At 42.7% G+C, this 13,859-nt stretch overlaps 4 protein-coding genes and 2 pseudogenes across 4 annotated transcripts; all 6 read right to left on the bottom strand.

The window, feature by feature from the left end:
• Positions 1–1,712: 1,712 nt before the first annotated feature.
• On the bottom strand, positions 1,713–2,500 carry LOC9271932 (uncharacterized; annotated as a pseudogene).
• A 1,057-nt stretch (positions 2,501–3,557) lies between these two features.
• On the bottom strand, positions 3,558–5,300 carry LOC107275278 (uncharacterized). Its single transcript, XM_015795031.3, has one exon. It carries the CDS (start codon positions 4,427–4,429, stop codon positions 3,698–3,700), a length of 732 nt encoding a protein of 243 aa, XP_015650517.1. The 5' UTR covers positions 4,430–5,300; the 3' UTR covers positions 3,558–3,697.
• Positions 5,301–5,534: 234 nt separating this feature from the next.
• Positions 5,535–6,502, bottom strand: LOC107276252 (uncharacterized). The gene has a single exon (XM_015795032.3). The coding sequence runs from the start codon at positions 6,419–6,421 to the stop codon at positions 5,696–5,698; it is 726 nt and encodes a 241-aa protein (XP_015650518.1). The 5' UTR covers positions 6,422–6,502; the 3' UTR covers positions 5,535–5,695.
• Positions 6,503–9,232: 2,730 nt separating this feature from the next.
• LOC107278647 (uncharacterized) lies at positions 9,233–10,662 on the bottom strand (annotated as a pseudogene).
• Positions 10,663–10,832: 170 nt separating this feature from the next.
• On the bottom strand, positions 10,833–11,928 carry LOC9267809 (uncharacterized). The gene has a single exon (XM_026027515.2). It carries the CDS (start codon positions 11,681–11,683, stop codon positions 10,976–10,978), a length of 708 nt encoding a protein of 235 aa, XP_025883300.1. The 5' UTR covers positions 11,684–11,928; the 3' UTR covers positions 10,833–10,975.
• Positions 11,929–12,567: 639 nt separating this feature from the next.
• LOC107278429 (uncharacterized) lies at positions 12,568–13,476 on the bottom strand. Its single transcript, XM_015795030.2, has one exon. The coding sequence runs from the start codon at positions 13,408–13,410 to the stop codon at positions 12,784–12,786; it is 627 nt and encodes a 208-aa protein (XP_015650516.2). The 5' UTR covers positions 13,411–13,476; the 3' UTR covers positions 12,568–12,783.
• Positions 13,477–13,859: the final 383 nt, after the last annotated feature.

Genomic DNA, 13,859 nt, shown 5'->3' with positions numbered 1-13,859 from the left:
TTGGTTGCTTGGTATGCACGATTACCTCAATATTTTTTGTACACTCATTCAATCATCTTGAGGTCACTGAAGATTGTTTCGACAGTTGCAGAGGGTGAAGAGATGATCACCATCGAGCTCTGCATCTATTTTTCAATGTTGGTTTCTCCGGAGCGAGGACTTGAAGACATGCTTGCAGATCTGAGGTGGAATGCCATGGTTTTAGCTGAAGCCACAATGCTCTCCTTTTGCTGATAATGGGAGAGAAAGAGTAGAGAAACTGTTTTGCAATGGTGTAGACCTGCCTACGGTTTATCTCTTATCTATAACGAAATAAGCATTGCAACAGAAAGGATCTTGTCAATAATGAAGGTTGTTCTTCTGCAACAATGGCACCCATCTCCTCGACAAGTTGATGTTTTTTCTTGTGATTAACCTGTGATGTAGGAACCGTCAGCAGCAATCTCATCTGCATGAGTGATTAGTTTAATGCCAGATCCAGATCAATGTGGACATGTGGTGAGATTGACAAGCATGCACTGAAATGGCGAGAAAGGAGCTGGTGATGTTTTCTGGTGGAAGGAACAGCTAATTGACTTCATCTCCAAGCTCCAAGCCTCCAACGTGACACACATGCTTATCTGTTCTGGACGCTGGTATGTTTCTCATGTTGGTCCACATGCTGTTCGATTTTCTATTGATGCATTAAGCACTCCTAACTAGCCATATCACCTTTTCATGTTTCATTTTTTGGTATCAAGAATTATCATGGCAGCTTATTCTAGTGCAGGATTTCACATCCATGTGTATTCTAATATTTGTTTAACTGAGAATGCTAGCTAGTAGTATGGTTCTATGCTTGTTATTAATTTTTTAAGTAGTTGGTTTTTCAGGCACAGGTTGTGCTAATTACCGGCTGGCATGCTATTAGTCATGACAGCAAGATCTACTGTATAAAAAAACCTTGATGTGCATGAGAAAAGCATGCCAATGGAGAATGGCAGGAGTAGGTCGCCGAGAAACTTTCTGATATTTTTTAGACCATATATCAACAGATCAACCCAGCTTAACTTAGAAAGCGAACATAAGTCTTACAGCATACAGGTAAAAGCAAAAGACTGGAATCTCCAGTTTGACATCAGGACAACAAAAACCACCACATAAACAATCCTGATATAACAACCTACTATTGTTGCTTTTATGTCTTGGTCACTTGATATCTGCTGCTGTGATTTCCTCCAACTTTGCCTGCAGTCCCTTTGATATGCTTATTTTTGCACAACTCGGATCTCAATCCTGTACTAACCATTGTATGTATTTCATTTCTTAGCAAACACAAAAATTCGCTTGTTATTGGAAAAAGAAGAAATAAATTATCATCCCATTGTTTCATAGTGAAGAGTGCAGACTTAAAAGAAAAACTTTGGACTTTATGTATCGTTGTTTTCTATAACATCGATCAACAGTGAGCATCTGATAGAAAATTATGTATTTTATAAATAATATTAAATTTCAGAACTCTAAAAATTCATGGTTTTGCTTGGCTGTCCTCAGTGAGGTGAAACAGAGCAGTTTCTGGAAAGGAGTCGTGAGCATGCATTTAAGGTTCAAATAACAGTAAAATAGACAACTGAGCATGGACTAAAAACTTTTCTTTTCGATTGATGATTTCCTGTACATTTTGTCATTTTCTATCATATATACTCTATATACACAAAATTGTTTTGATGATCAGCAGATCCTCTAAAAGGCGGACGCGGATCAAAGGGAACAGGAGTTGGTGTATCATCTACAAGCTCAGAGCATTCAGAAGAGAAACTCTGTTCTGGATCAATCTCCTGAACAAAGTCTCAACTCTGCTCTCAATATCACTGATGTCCAACTCCAGCGCCAGCAATTGCTCCTCCTGGCATGCAATCCTTGCCTTCTGGAAAGCCTTGGATACAAGAGACCACCTGCTAGAATTCGGCATCACAATCTGCTTCAACAAGAGATGCAATGAGGACTCAAGCATTGAGATTGCAACCTCTCTAGCTTCAGCTGACAGCTTGAGCACCCTGCATCCCTCCTGATCATCTGAAGCAGACTTCTTGCTAATCTTCTTCGACTGCTTTTGTGCCTTCTTGCTCAGACGGATTAAAGACTGGACCTTGGCTTGAACAGTGGCATCATCAGCTCTCTTGATAGCCAACTGCATGTCCTGGATGCTTGCCTTGAGTTCAGAAATACTCTCTTGCATGGCATTGCAGAGGTCAAGCAAGACAAGAGAGCGCTCAAGCTCTTGCTCTGCTGCTTTCCTCTGCTGTGGCTGCCAAAGGAAAACTTGGCTGCTGGGAAAGCACATGATCTCTTCAATGTTGTTGTACTCTCCTCCAATTCTGCTGAAACCATCAAGCATTGTTTCGACAGTTGCAGAGGGTGAAGAGATGGTTGCCTTCAAGCTCTGAAGCTGTTCTTCAACATTGCTTTAATTGGAGCAAGGGCTGGAAGGCACACTTGCAGATCTGAGCATGGATGCCATGGCTTCTATGGATGTTGTAGCACCTCCCTTTTTTTCTGGAAACGGAAGAGAAGAGAAGAAACCTTGCTCAATGGTGTAAACTCAGCTATGGTTTCTCTCTATTTATAAGTGAAGAAATAGAAGCAACAGCAAGAATCTCATCCATAATGAAAGCTATGCAGCTGGTACAAAGCTACCCATCTCCATGACAAAGAGATGTTTTTTTATGTCCCTTCGGTGCACTCTTAATATTTGAGTTCATGATCAGCCTGTCATGTCTGCATTGTCAATGACAAGCTCTTCTGCACGAGTGAGTAGTTTAATGTCAAATCCAGATTGATGTATTGAGATCTGTGAGTATGCAGTGAAATGATGAGATAAGGAGCTGATTGATGATTCTTGGTGTAAGGAAGAACTAGTTGACTTCACCTTGTGCTGATCACCCGTGTATCATCGCTGGCATGTTTCTTCTAGTGCATTTAACATCTGGCTGTTGCAATCTCAAGATGATCCACATGCTGTGCAATTTTCTGTTATGCATTAGGTGCTCCTAACTAGGCCGATCACATTGTGATGTTTCAGTTCATGGGATCAAGAATCAGCATGTCAGCTTACTCTAGTGCTGCGCATTCACATAAATGCATGAGCTACCATTTGTTTAATGGAGAATGCTGGGAAAGTGGTATGGGTTCGATGTGTTATATTAACTGTTAGATAGTTGGTTTATTGGACAATTATGCTAATTATCTGCTAGTGTGCTATTAGTCATGACAGCAAGATGGACTGTACTATAAACTTCCTGTGGATGAGAAAAGCACAACCATCTCATTATTTTATAGGAAAGGGTGCAGCTTCAGAAGGAAATTTCAAACTTTCTGTACTATTATTTCTACAACAACCAGTAATGGTGAGCATCTTGTTTATAAGTTATGTTTTTACCTCTAAGTGAACTTTAACATAAGAACTCCAAAATACAAGTGATAGTTTGGCCATTCTAAGTGAGGATAAATAAGATTTTCTGGAAGGGATTTATGGTCATGCAGAAAGCTAAGACAGTAAAGTTGACAACTGAACATAGATAATTTTTTTTCTTTTCAGTATTCTTGTACATTTTGTCAGTACCTATTGTGTATATACACTTCTCAAAATTGTTTTGATGATCAGCAAATCCTCTAAAAGATGGACGCGGATCACAAAGAACAAGAGTTGGTGTATCATCTACAAGCTCAGAGCATTCAGAAGAGAAACTCTGCTCTGGATCAATCTCCTGAATAAAGTCTCAACTCCGCTCTCGAGATCACTGATGTCCAACTCCAGCGCCTGCAATTGCTCCTCCTGGCATGCAATCCTTGCCTTCTGGAAAGCCTTGGATACAAGAGACCACCTGCTAGAATTCGGCTTCACAATCTGCTTCAACAAGAGATGCAACGAGGACTCAACCATTGAAATTGCAGCCTCTCTAGCTTCAGCTGACAGCTTGAGCACCGTGCATCCCTCCTGATCATCTGAAGCAGACTTCTTGCTAATCTTCTTCGACTGCTTTTGTGCCTTCTTGGTCAGACGGATGAAGGACTGGACCTTGGCTTGAACAGCGGCATCATCGGCTCTCTTGATAGCCAACTGCATGTCCTGGATGCTTGCCTTGAGTTCACAGAAACTCTCTTGCATGGCATTGCAGAGGTCAAGCAAGATAAGAGAGCGCTCAAGCTCTTGCTCTGCTGCTTTCCTCTGCTGTGGTTGGCAAAGGAGAACTTGGCTGCTGGGAAAGCACATGATCTCCTCAATGTTCCTGTATACACCTCCAATCCTGCTGAAACCATCAAGCATTGTTTCGACGGTTGCAGAGGGTGAAGAGATGGTTGCTCTCAAGCTCTGAAGCTGTTCTTCAACATTGGCTTCATTGGAGCAGGGGCTGGAAGGCACACTTGCAGATCTAAGCATGGATGCCATGGCCTCTATGGATAGTGCAGTGCTTCCTTTTTTTCTGAAGAAATGGAAGAGAACAGGAGAAACCGTGTTTCAATGTTGTTGACCCTGCTATGGTTTGTATGTATTTATAACGAAAGTAGTGGAAGCAACAGCAAGAATCTCATTGATATTGAAAGCCGTGCTGCTGCAACAAGGCCACCCATCTCCATGACAAACAGATGCTTTTTTTTGTCTCCTTGGTATAAGATGCATTTCTATCTCTAATATTTGAGTTCATGATCAGTCTGTCATGCCTGCTGTATCAATGGCAAACTCATCTGCACGAGTGAGTAGTTTAATGTCAAATCCGGATCAGTGTAGTGAGATCGGTGAACATGCCAGTGATCTTATGAGAGAAAGGAGCTGGTTAATTTGATGATTCTTGGTGGGAGGGACAACTAATTGGCTTCACTTCCAGGTTCCAACACATGATGCTGTGCTTATCTTCTCTGACCACCCGTGCATCATAGCTGGCATGTTTACTAGTGCATTTAGCATCTGGCTGTTGCAATCTCAATATGATCCACATGGTGCGTATTTTTATACGATGCGTTAGGTGCTCCTGACTAGCTCTATCACATTGTGATGTTCCAGTTCTTGGGATCAAGAATCAGCATGGCAGCTTACTCTAGTGCTGGCCCTTGACAAAAATGCATGCTCTAACACTTGTTTAATGGAGCACGCTTGGCGAGTCGTATGGGTTCTCTATGTGTGCTATTAATTGTTAATTGGTTGGTTTATTAGGCATAGGTTATGCTAATTACCAGCTGGCATGATGTCAAGATATATTGTATAATAATATTCCTGTGAATGAGGAAAGCATGGCCATCTCATCATCTCTAGTAAAGAATGCTGGCTTCAAAGGAATTTTTCAAACTTTCTGTACTATTGTTTCTATAACATCCAGGAAAAGTGAGCATCTTATTGATAATTTAAGTTTTTTTTCTATCAATAAACTTTAGCTTAAGTACCCCAAAATTCAGGTGATTGTTTGGCCGTCCTCAGTGTGAGGTTAAATAAGTTCCTGGAAAGGAAAAATGGTCATACATACAAGCTTCAAAATCAGTAAAAATTGACAACTGAGCATGGGCCAAAATATTTTTTTTCCTTTTGACTAACTGATGTACTGTACATTTTGACATTTGTCATTTCCTCTCATATACACATTGGAAAATTGTTTTGATGATCAGCAGATCCTATAAAAGGCGGATGCAGATCAGAGGGAGCCAGAGTTGGTTCATCGTCTATCTACAAGCTTAGAGCATTCAGAAGAGAAACTCTGATCTGGATCAATCTCCTGAACAAAGTCTCAACTCCGCTCTCGAGATCAACGATGGCGAACTCCAACGCCTGTAATTGCTCCTCCTGGCATGCAAGCCTTGTCTTCTGAAATGCCTTGGAGACAAGTGACCACTTGCTAGAATTTGATGTTGTGATCTTCTTTGACAAGAGATGTGAAGAGGACTCAAGCATTGAGATGGCGACCTCTCTAGCTTCGGCCAACAGCTTGATCACCCTGGAGCCCTCCTGCTCAGCTGAAGCAGACTTCTTGCTGATCTTCTTGGACTGCTTTTGCACCTTCTTGGTCAGACGAATGAAATACTGGATGTTGGCCTGAACAACTGTAGCATCCCTTCTCTTGTGAACCAACTGCATCTCCTGAATGCTTGTCTTGAGCTTGGAAACACTCTCTTGGATAGAGTTGCAGAGGTCGAGCAGCACAAGGGAATGCTCGAGCTCTTGCTCTACTGCTTTCCTCTGCTGATTCTGACAAAGTTGAGCTTGGCTGCTTGGCAAGCATATGATCTCCTCAATGTTGTTGTACACAGCTCCAATCCTGCTGAAACCATCAAGCATTGTTTCAATGGTTTCAGCGGGTGAAGTGATGGTTGCCTTCAAGCTCTGAAGCTGTTCCTCAACATTGGTTTTGTTAGAACGAGGGCTGGAAGGAGCGCTTGCAGATCTAAATGCCATGGTTTCTATAGATGGTGTGTGGTGTTTCCTTTTTTTTTTCTCTGGAAACGGAAGAGAAGAGAAGAAACTGCTCAATGGTGAAAGCCCAGCATAGTCTGTCTCTATTTATAACGGAAGAAACAGAAGCAACAGAAAGAATCTCATCAATATTGATGGTTGTGCTGCTGCAACAAAGCCACCCATCTCCAAGACAAACTGATGCTTTTTTATGTCTCCTCAATATAAGAGGCATTTCTAACTCTCACATTTGAGCATAACAAGCCTGTCATGTCTGAATTATCAGCGGCAAACTCATCTGCACGAGTGGTTAGTTTAATGTCAGATTCAGATCAAGATGCGAGGTGAGCACGCAGTTAAATGATGAGAGAAATGAAGCTGGCTGCTGCCTGATGATTCTTTCTGGAAGAAAAAACTATGGTTGACTTCCCATCCAGGTTCCAATGCAACACGCCATGCTTATCTTGTTCTGACCACCCGTGCATCATTGCTGGCATGTCTCTACCAGGGCATTTAGCATCTGGTTGTTGCAACCTCAAGATGATCCACATGCTGTGCAATTTTCTTCCGATGCATTAGGTGCTCCTAACTAGGCTTATCACATTGTGATGTTCCAGTTGTTGGGACAAAGAATCAGCTTGGCAGTTCATTGCTGGGTCCTCACAATCACAGGTGTGCACGCATGCTCTAACACTTGTTTAATGGAGTAAGCAGGCTGACTAGTTAGTGGTTCCATTCGTGTTAATGGTTGTTAAGTATTGTTTTATTGGGCACTGGTTATGCTAATTACAAGCTGGTCTACAGCACGCTATTGGTAAATCAAGTTTGTGTATGTCAGCATGAATCTACGTTTATCCCATTATTATCTAAAAAAAGGGATCTTCGTCTATCCTGTTTTCATAGTGGCACTTCTTGGAAAAGAAAATACTTTGCCAAGTGAACATAATCTTGTACTAGGCCTGATGTCATAGGCATGGAATAAAGTTCTCATCAAAGTACATACAGTGAATCGACAAGAGAACATGGACCAACAAGAATTCTTTTCTCAAAATGACTGTACAATTCATCATTTTGTCTCATTGTACTCATGGCAAAATTGTTTCATGATCAGCAGATCCTCTAAAAGGCGGACGCAGATCACAAAGGAGCTAGTGTTTGCATGATCTATGATCTATCTCATCATCTACCAGTGTCAGTGTGTTGAGAAGGGAGACCCTGCTCTGGATGAGTCTCCTGAAGAGAACCTCAACACCGTTGTTAAGACCAGCAATGTCCAACTCCAACACCTGCAACTGCTCTCCTCGCAGGAGGCATCTCTCTTCTTCTTGGAGACGAGCTGGGACCACCTGCTTGAACTCGACATGGTGGCGATCTGCTTCGGCAAGAGCTTTGCTGCTGCTGTTTCGAGCGCTGCGACGGCGATCTCTCTGGCTTCAGAAGCTGCAGGCTTGCTGCTGCCACCGCCGGTGATCCTCCTGATGTGTCTCTGTGCCTTCTTGGCCGCTCGGCGTACGACTGGATGACTGCCCTGTCTCCTCTCCAGCGAGCAGATGTATAAATCCTGCACGCTTGTGTAGTGTGTTCATCGATCTCTAGTTGAGAGTTGGCATGCGAGGCTGTCATGTAGCAGCTGCTGCAGGCAGCAACCGTTGCACGAACACACGCACAAGTACTGTCAGATTGGATTGTGAAATCATCGTCGAGCCTGCGAGGAAATGGGGCATCCAATCATCCAAAACATCTAATCTACTGTAAGCATATGCAAGTTGTGTGGTGTATGTGAGGGTGAGGCAAAATTGGTTGTTAATTTTGCTTTTGATCTGATGGGGCCCAGGAGATACTGCCTACTCGTCGCCTCCCACAACTCACCACCACCGGAGAAGGCAAGAAAGAGTGGAGGGGTAGAGCCCGCTCTGGCGAGTCGGCGACGGCGACGGCGACGGCAGCCCCAGGGAGCGGCCGCATGCTGTATAGTCTCCAGCACCCAGGGGGGGCAGCTGAGGTATTCATGCATCTACCACTTTATTTTCCTGTAACCTGTGTGCTGCAATGCAATGCCCCGTGAGTCATCTTGGTTCTACTGTTGATGCCTGAGTTCATGAGTGAATCAGCAATCCACAGCGATAAGCGTACGCATGGTTTCGAAATCGCTTCGTGCAGCTTTGAATTTCTCAAATCTGCTTGCAGTTTTCCCACTCGTCCGGCATATTTGCTGCAGAATTGCAGATTATGCTGTCTACGCTACAATTATAGTATTTAAACATTTTTGTTTTTTAAGAAAACTTCTGAATGTGATGCATATGAGTCCTCCAAAATGAATAAATAAAATGGATGTACACACAAGAGCTTACCAAGCTAGGTCGTGCGATCATGCAGCGAACTTTGGCAGCTAATACATTGTGCTAATTGCAAGCTTTAATCTCTGTAGTTTGGGCCTGGCATGTTTCATGTGTGTAGTGCAAGATGCACCAAACACTGATTGAGGAATGAGGACTAATTAATGGACTTAGACCGGTGTGAGGTAACATAACCACATGGCCTCAATAGAATATGCAAACTAGGATGTTGTGGGTATTTTCGTGTAATGTTCATGTTTAGAGGTAGAGCATGTATATCCCTACGGCCCATCACAGATCAATTTGACTGTAAAATAGAAAAGAAATGAAAACAATATCACTAACATGGCACATATTCATTTGCGGATTGTTCGATGTATATTCATAACAAAGGCAGTAATACTGACAGAACATTGGGTAATCACATCATGTATCTCAGATTCTCAGTAATATGTGAGGACAGCACACATGGCAAGAATTAGATCAAAACTTTGTATCTCTTTCATGTATTTTTTTTCTGTACAGTAAGTCTATGGCATATACAGATGGAAGGATCAGCAAATCCTTTAAAAGGTGGACGCCAATCGCAGGGTCTTAAGAGTGACAGATCTTGAGGGGTATCTATGGGCTAAGAATGTTCAGGAGAGTAACCCTGCTTTGGACCAATCTCCTGAACAGAAGCCCTGCTCCAGCCTCAAGATCTCCGATGCAGCACTCTAACACCTGCAACTGCTCCTCATTGCAAACCACCAGGTTTTTCTTCTGGAATGCCCTGGAGATGAGGGACAATTTTGGCATCTCGATTTGCTTTGACAAGAGATGCACTGTTGACTGGAATAGAGAGGTAGTGATCTCTCTAGCCTCACTCAACAGTTTGACTATCTTGCAGTCCTCCTTGTTTGAGGCAACCTTCTTCACAGTCTTGAAATGTTTCTTTGCCTTCTTCACCAAGCGGATGTACGACTGGATCTTGGCTTGAAGAACTGCATCATCTCCTTTTCTGAGAGACACTTGCAGATCTTGGATGATGGCCTTCAACTCGGTGAAGACCTCGTTCATAGCGTTGCAGAGATCCAGTAGCTCAAGGGAGCATTCCATCTCTCCATCCAACAACCTCCTCTGCTCGGATGAGCAAACTTGGTTGCTAGGCAGGCACATGATCTCCTCAATGGAGCTGTAGATGTCCCCAAGCCTCCTCAAACCATCAGAGATCGTCTCGATGGTCAGGGAGGGTGAGGAGATGCATGCCTCTATGCTGTGCAGCTCCTCTTCAACTTTGGAGAGAGGCCTAGAAGGCAAGCTAATTGATCTTTGGTGGAAAGCCATGTCTATTGCTAAACTCTGTCTCTGGTGAGTCTGAGAGTTGAGAGGAAAGTTTGGTTTGATGTGTCTAGCTTTGTGCTGAGACCTATTTATACAAAGGATGTGCAAAACATAGAATCAATTGGATGGTAGACAAACGGAATCCTGGCAGTTCAGCTGAGATCTGGCTGTAGCATATGGCCTCTTTGTTATTTATTGTTTTAATGCACTGCCATCTATCTTCCAAGTGAGGTGTCACATTGTCATGTCTCAACTATTGGCAGCAAGAACCAGCAGGTTAGTTCACTCTACCGGTGGCTCTTGGCATAATTGCACGCTCTCAAGTGATTATTTAATAGTGTTATCTAATTTTTAATTCTCTTGTTAATTTCAACTAGCGTTCTATTATGTGCAATCCATGCTGCATACACGCTTAACCTTGTGTATTGGAGCTGGCCTGTTTTACCTGCAGCTGCAAGATCCACTGTACATGGATCCTTTGCTTGCTAGTGAGGCAACAAACGGCATCAGAGTCAGTAACCCACATGGACATTTCATAGCCTTATTGCACATCATAGATCAATTTGACTGTAAAAAAGAAAAGAAATAAGAGTAATACTAATATCACTAACGTGGCACTTATATTTCATAATTTAGGTGATGGGTTGTGCAATGTATATTAATCACAGAGTCAGTAATATTGACATTGATTTGCATAATCACATCATGTATCTCAGCAATATGTGAGGATTGGGTGCACGACAAGAATTCAAGAATTAGATCAAAACTGTTCTCTTTCATGCATATTTTTTTTCTGTACAGTAATTGTATAACATATACAATTGGAAAGGATCAGCAAATCCTTTAAAAGGTGGATGCCAATCACAAACTCTTAAGTGTGTCAGATCTTGAGGAGTATCTATGAGCTAAGATTGTTCAGGAGAGTAACCCTGCTCTGGACCAATCTCCTGAACAGAAGCGCAGCTCCAGCCTCAAGATCTCTGATGCAGCACTCTAACACCTGCAATTGCTCCTCATTGCAGATAACTGAGTTTTTCTTCTGGAATGCCTTGGAGATGAGAGACAATTTTGGCATCGCAATTTGCTTCGACAAGAGGTGAATTGTTGACTCGAATAGAGAGGTTGTGATCTCTCTAGCCTCGCTCAACAGCTTCACTATCTTGCACTCCTCCTTGTCTGACACAACCTTCTTGACAGTCTTCTTGGAATGCTTTTTCGCCTTCTTCACCAGTCGGATGTATGACTGGATCTTGGTTTGAACAGCTGCATTATCTCCTTTTCTGAGAGACACTTGCAGATCTTGGATGATGGCCTTCAACTCGGTGAAGACCTCATTCATACCATTGCAGAGATCCAGTAGCTCAAGGGAGCATTCCATCTCTCTATCCAACAACTTCCTTTGCTGTGATGAGCAAACTTGGTTGCTAGGTAGGCACATGATCTTCTCAATAGTGCTGTAGATGTCCACAAGGCTCCTCAAACCATGAGAGATCATCTCGATGGTCAGGGAGGGTGAAGAGATCCATGCCTCAATGCTGTGCAGCTCCTCTTCAACTCTGGAGAGAGGTCTAGAAGGTAAACTAGTTGATCTTTGGTGGAAAGCCATGTCTATTGCTAAAAATGTTGCCTCTCTGTGTTGGATCGACAGATGAGAAGGAAAGGAAAACTTATGTCTTTGATGTGTCTAGCTTTGTGCTGAGGCCTATTTATTCAGTGGATGTGCTAGACACAGCATCATTTGGATGGTAAACAAACAGAATCCTGCCAGTTCAGCTCCCTGATGCTGTCTATCATGGTCTGAGATCTGGCAGCAGCAATAAACAGCATATGAAATATCTCATATGTTATTCTTATTTTTAATGCACTGCCTCTTTATTCCAAGAGAGTCATCACATTGTCATGTCTCAACTATTGGCAGCATAAACCAGCAGGTTAGTTCACTCTACTTGTGGATCTTGACATAATTGCATGCTCTCAAGGGATTATTTTAATTGAGTGCTACCAGAATGGTATTGTCGATACATGATACATGTATTTTTTTTTAATTTTTTGTTCTCTTGTTAATTTCAATATGTGTTCTATCATTTGCAATCAATGCCGCTTGCACTCTCAACCTTGTGTATGGGAGCTGGCCTGTTGCAGCTGTGGTAGCAAGATCCACTGCACAAGAATCCTTTGCTTGCTACCGAGGCAGCAAATGGAATCAGAGTGTCATGACTCACATGGCCATTTTCATAGCCCTATGGCACATCACAGATCAATTTGAAAGTAATTTCTTGCTGTCTCAAATAGGGATTGAGTGCCTGTGGAGAAGAGAAGGGTTGGTTTGATTGAGGAAAGAATAGGAAAGCTAACATGGTATATATATTTCATAATTCATGTGCTTGGTTGTATGTATATTCATCACACAAAGGCATTAATACTAATATCACTTGCATAATCACATCATGTATATCAGAGATATGTGAGGACAAAGCACATGGAAAGAACTAGATCAAAACTGTCTCTTTCATGTATCTTTTCTTTTCTGTACAGTAAGTCTATGATATATACAAATGGGAAGGATTAGCAAATCCTTTAAAAGGTGGATGCCAATCGCACGGTCTTAAAGAGTGTCAGATTTTGAGGAGCGTCTATGAGCTAAGAATGTTCAGGAGAGTAACCCTGCTCTGGACCAATCTCCTGAACACAAGTCCAGCCCCAGCCTCAAGATCTCCGATGCAGCACTCTTAACACCTGCAACTGTTCCTCATTGCAAATCACTGGGTTTTTCTTCTGGAATGCCTTGGAGATGAGAGACAATTTTGGCATCTGGATTTGCTTCGACAAGAGGTGCATTGTTGACTCGAGGAGAGAGGTAGTGATCTCTCTAGCCTTGCTCAACCGCTTTACAATCTTGCAGTCTTCCTTGTCTGAGGCTACCTTCACAGTCTTCTTGAAATGTTTCTTTGCCTTCTTCACCAAGCGGATGTATGAATGGATCTTGGCAACTGCATTATCTCCTTTTCTGAGAGACACTTGCAGATCTTGGATGATGGCCTTCAACTCAGTGAAGACCTCACTCATAGCATTGCAGATATCCAGTAGCTCGAGGGAGCATTCCATCTCTCCATCCAACAACTTCCTCTGCTGGGATGAGCAAATTTGGTTGCTAGGCAGGCACATGATCTGCTCAATGGAGTTGTAGATGTCATCAAGCCTCCTCAAAACATCAGAAATCATCTCGATGGTCATGGACGGTGATGAGACGCATGCTTCTAGGCTGTGCAGCTCCTCTTCAACTTTGGAGAGAGGCCTAGAAGGCAAGCTAATTGATCTTTGGTGGAAAGCCATGCCTGTTGCTAAAGGTCTGTATTTCTGTGTTGAGGCCAAGAAGATGAGAAGGAAATGAAAGTTTCGTTTGGTGTGTCTAGCCTTGTGCTGAGGAGTACTTATACAGATCATGTGCAAGACACAGCTTCATTTGCATGGCAGACAAGCAGAATCCTGCCAGTTCACCTCCCAAATGCTGTCTATCAATGGTTTGAGATCTGGCAGCAGCATATGGAATCACTCGTATGCTGTTCGATTTTTTAGTGAACTGACATCTATCTTCTCAATGTGCTATCGCATTGTCATGTCCCAACTATTGGCAGCAACAACCAGCAGGTTAGTTCACCCTACCGGTTGATCTTGACACATTTGCATGCTCTCAAGGGATTATCTTATTAGAGTGCTAACAAGTATTACTGTTGACATGCGTTTTTCTAGTTCTTGTGCTCTCGTTGATTACAACATGTGTT

Source organism: Oryza sativa, chromosome 8 (assembly GCF_034140825.1).
Source record: "Oryza sativa Japonica Group chromosome 8, ASM3414082v1".
NCBI classification, from domain to species: domain Eukaryota; kingdom Viridiplantae; phylum Streptophyta; class Magnoliopsida; order Poales; family Poaceae; genus Oryza; species Oryza sativa.
This window is presented reverse-complemented; position numbering and strand designations above follow the sequence as displayed.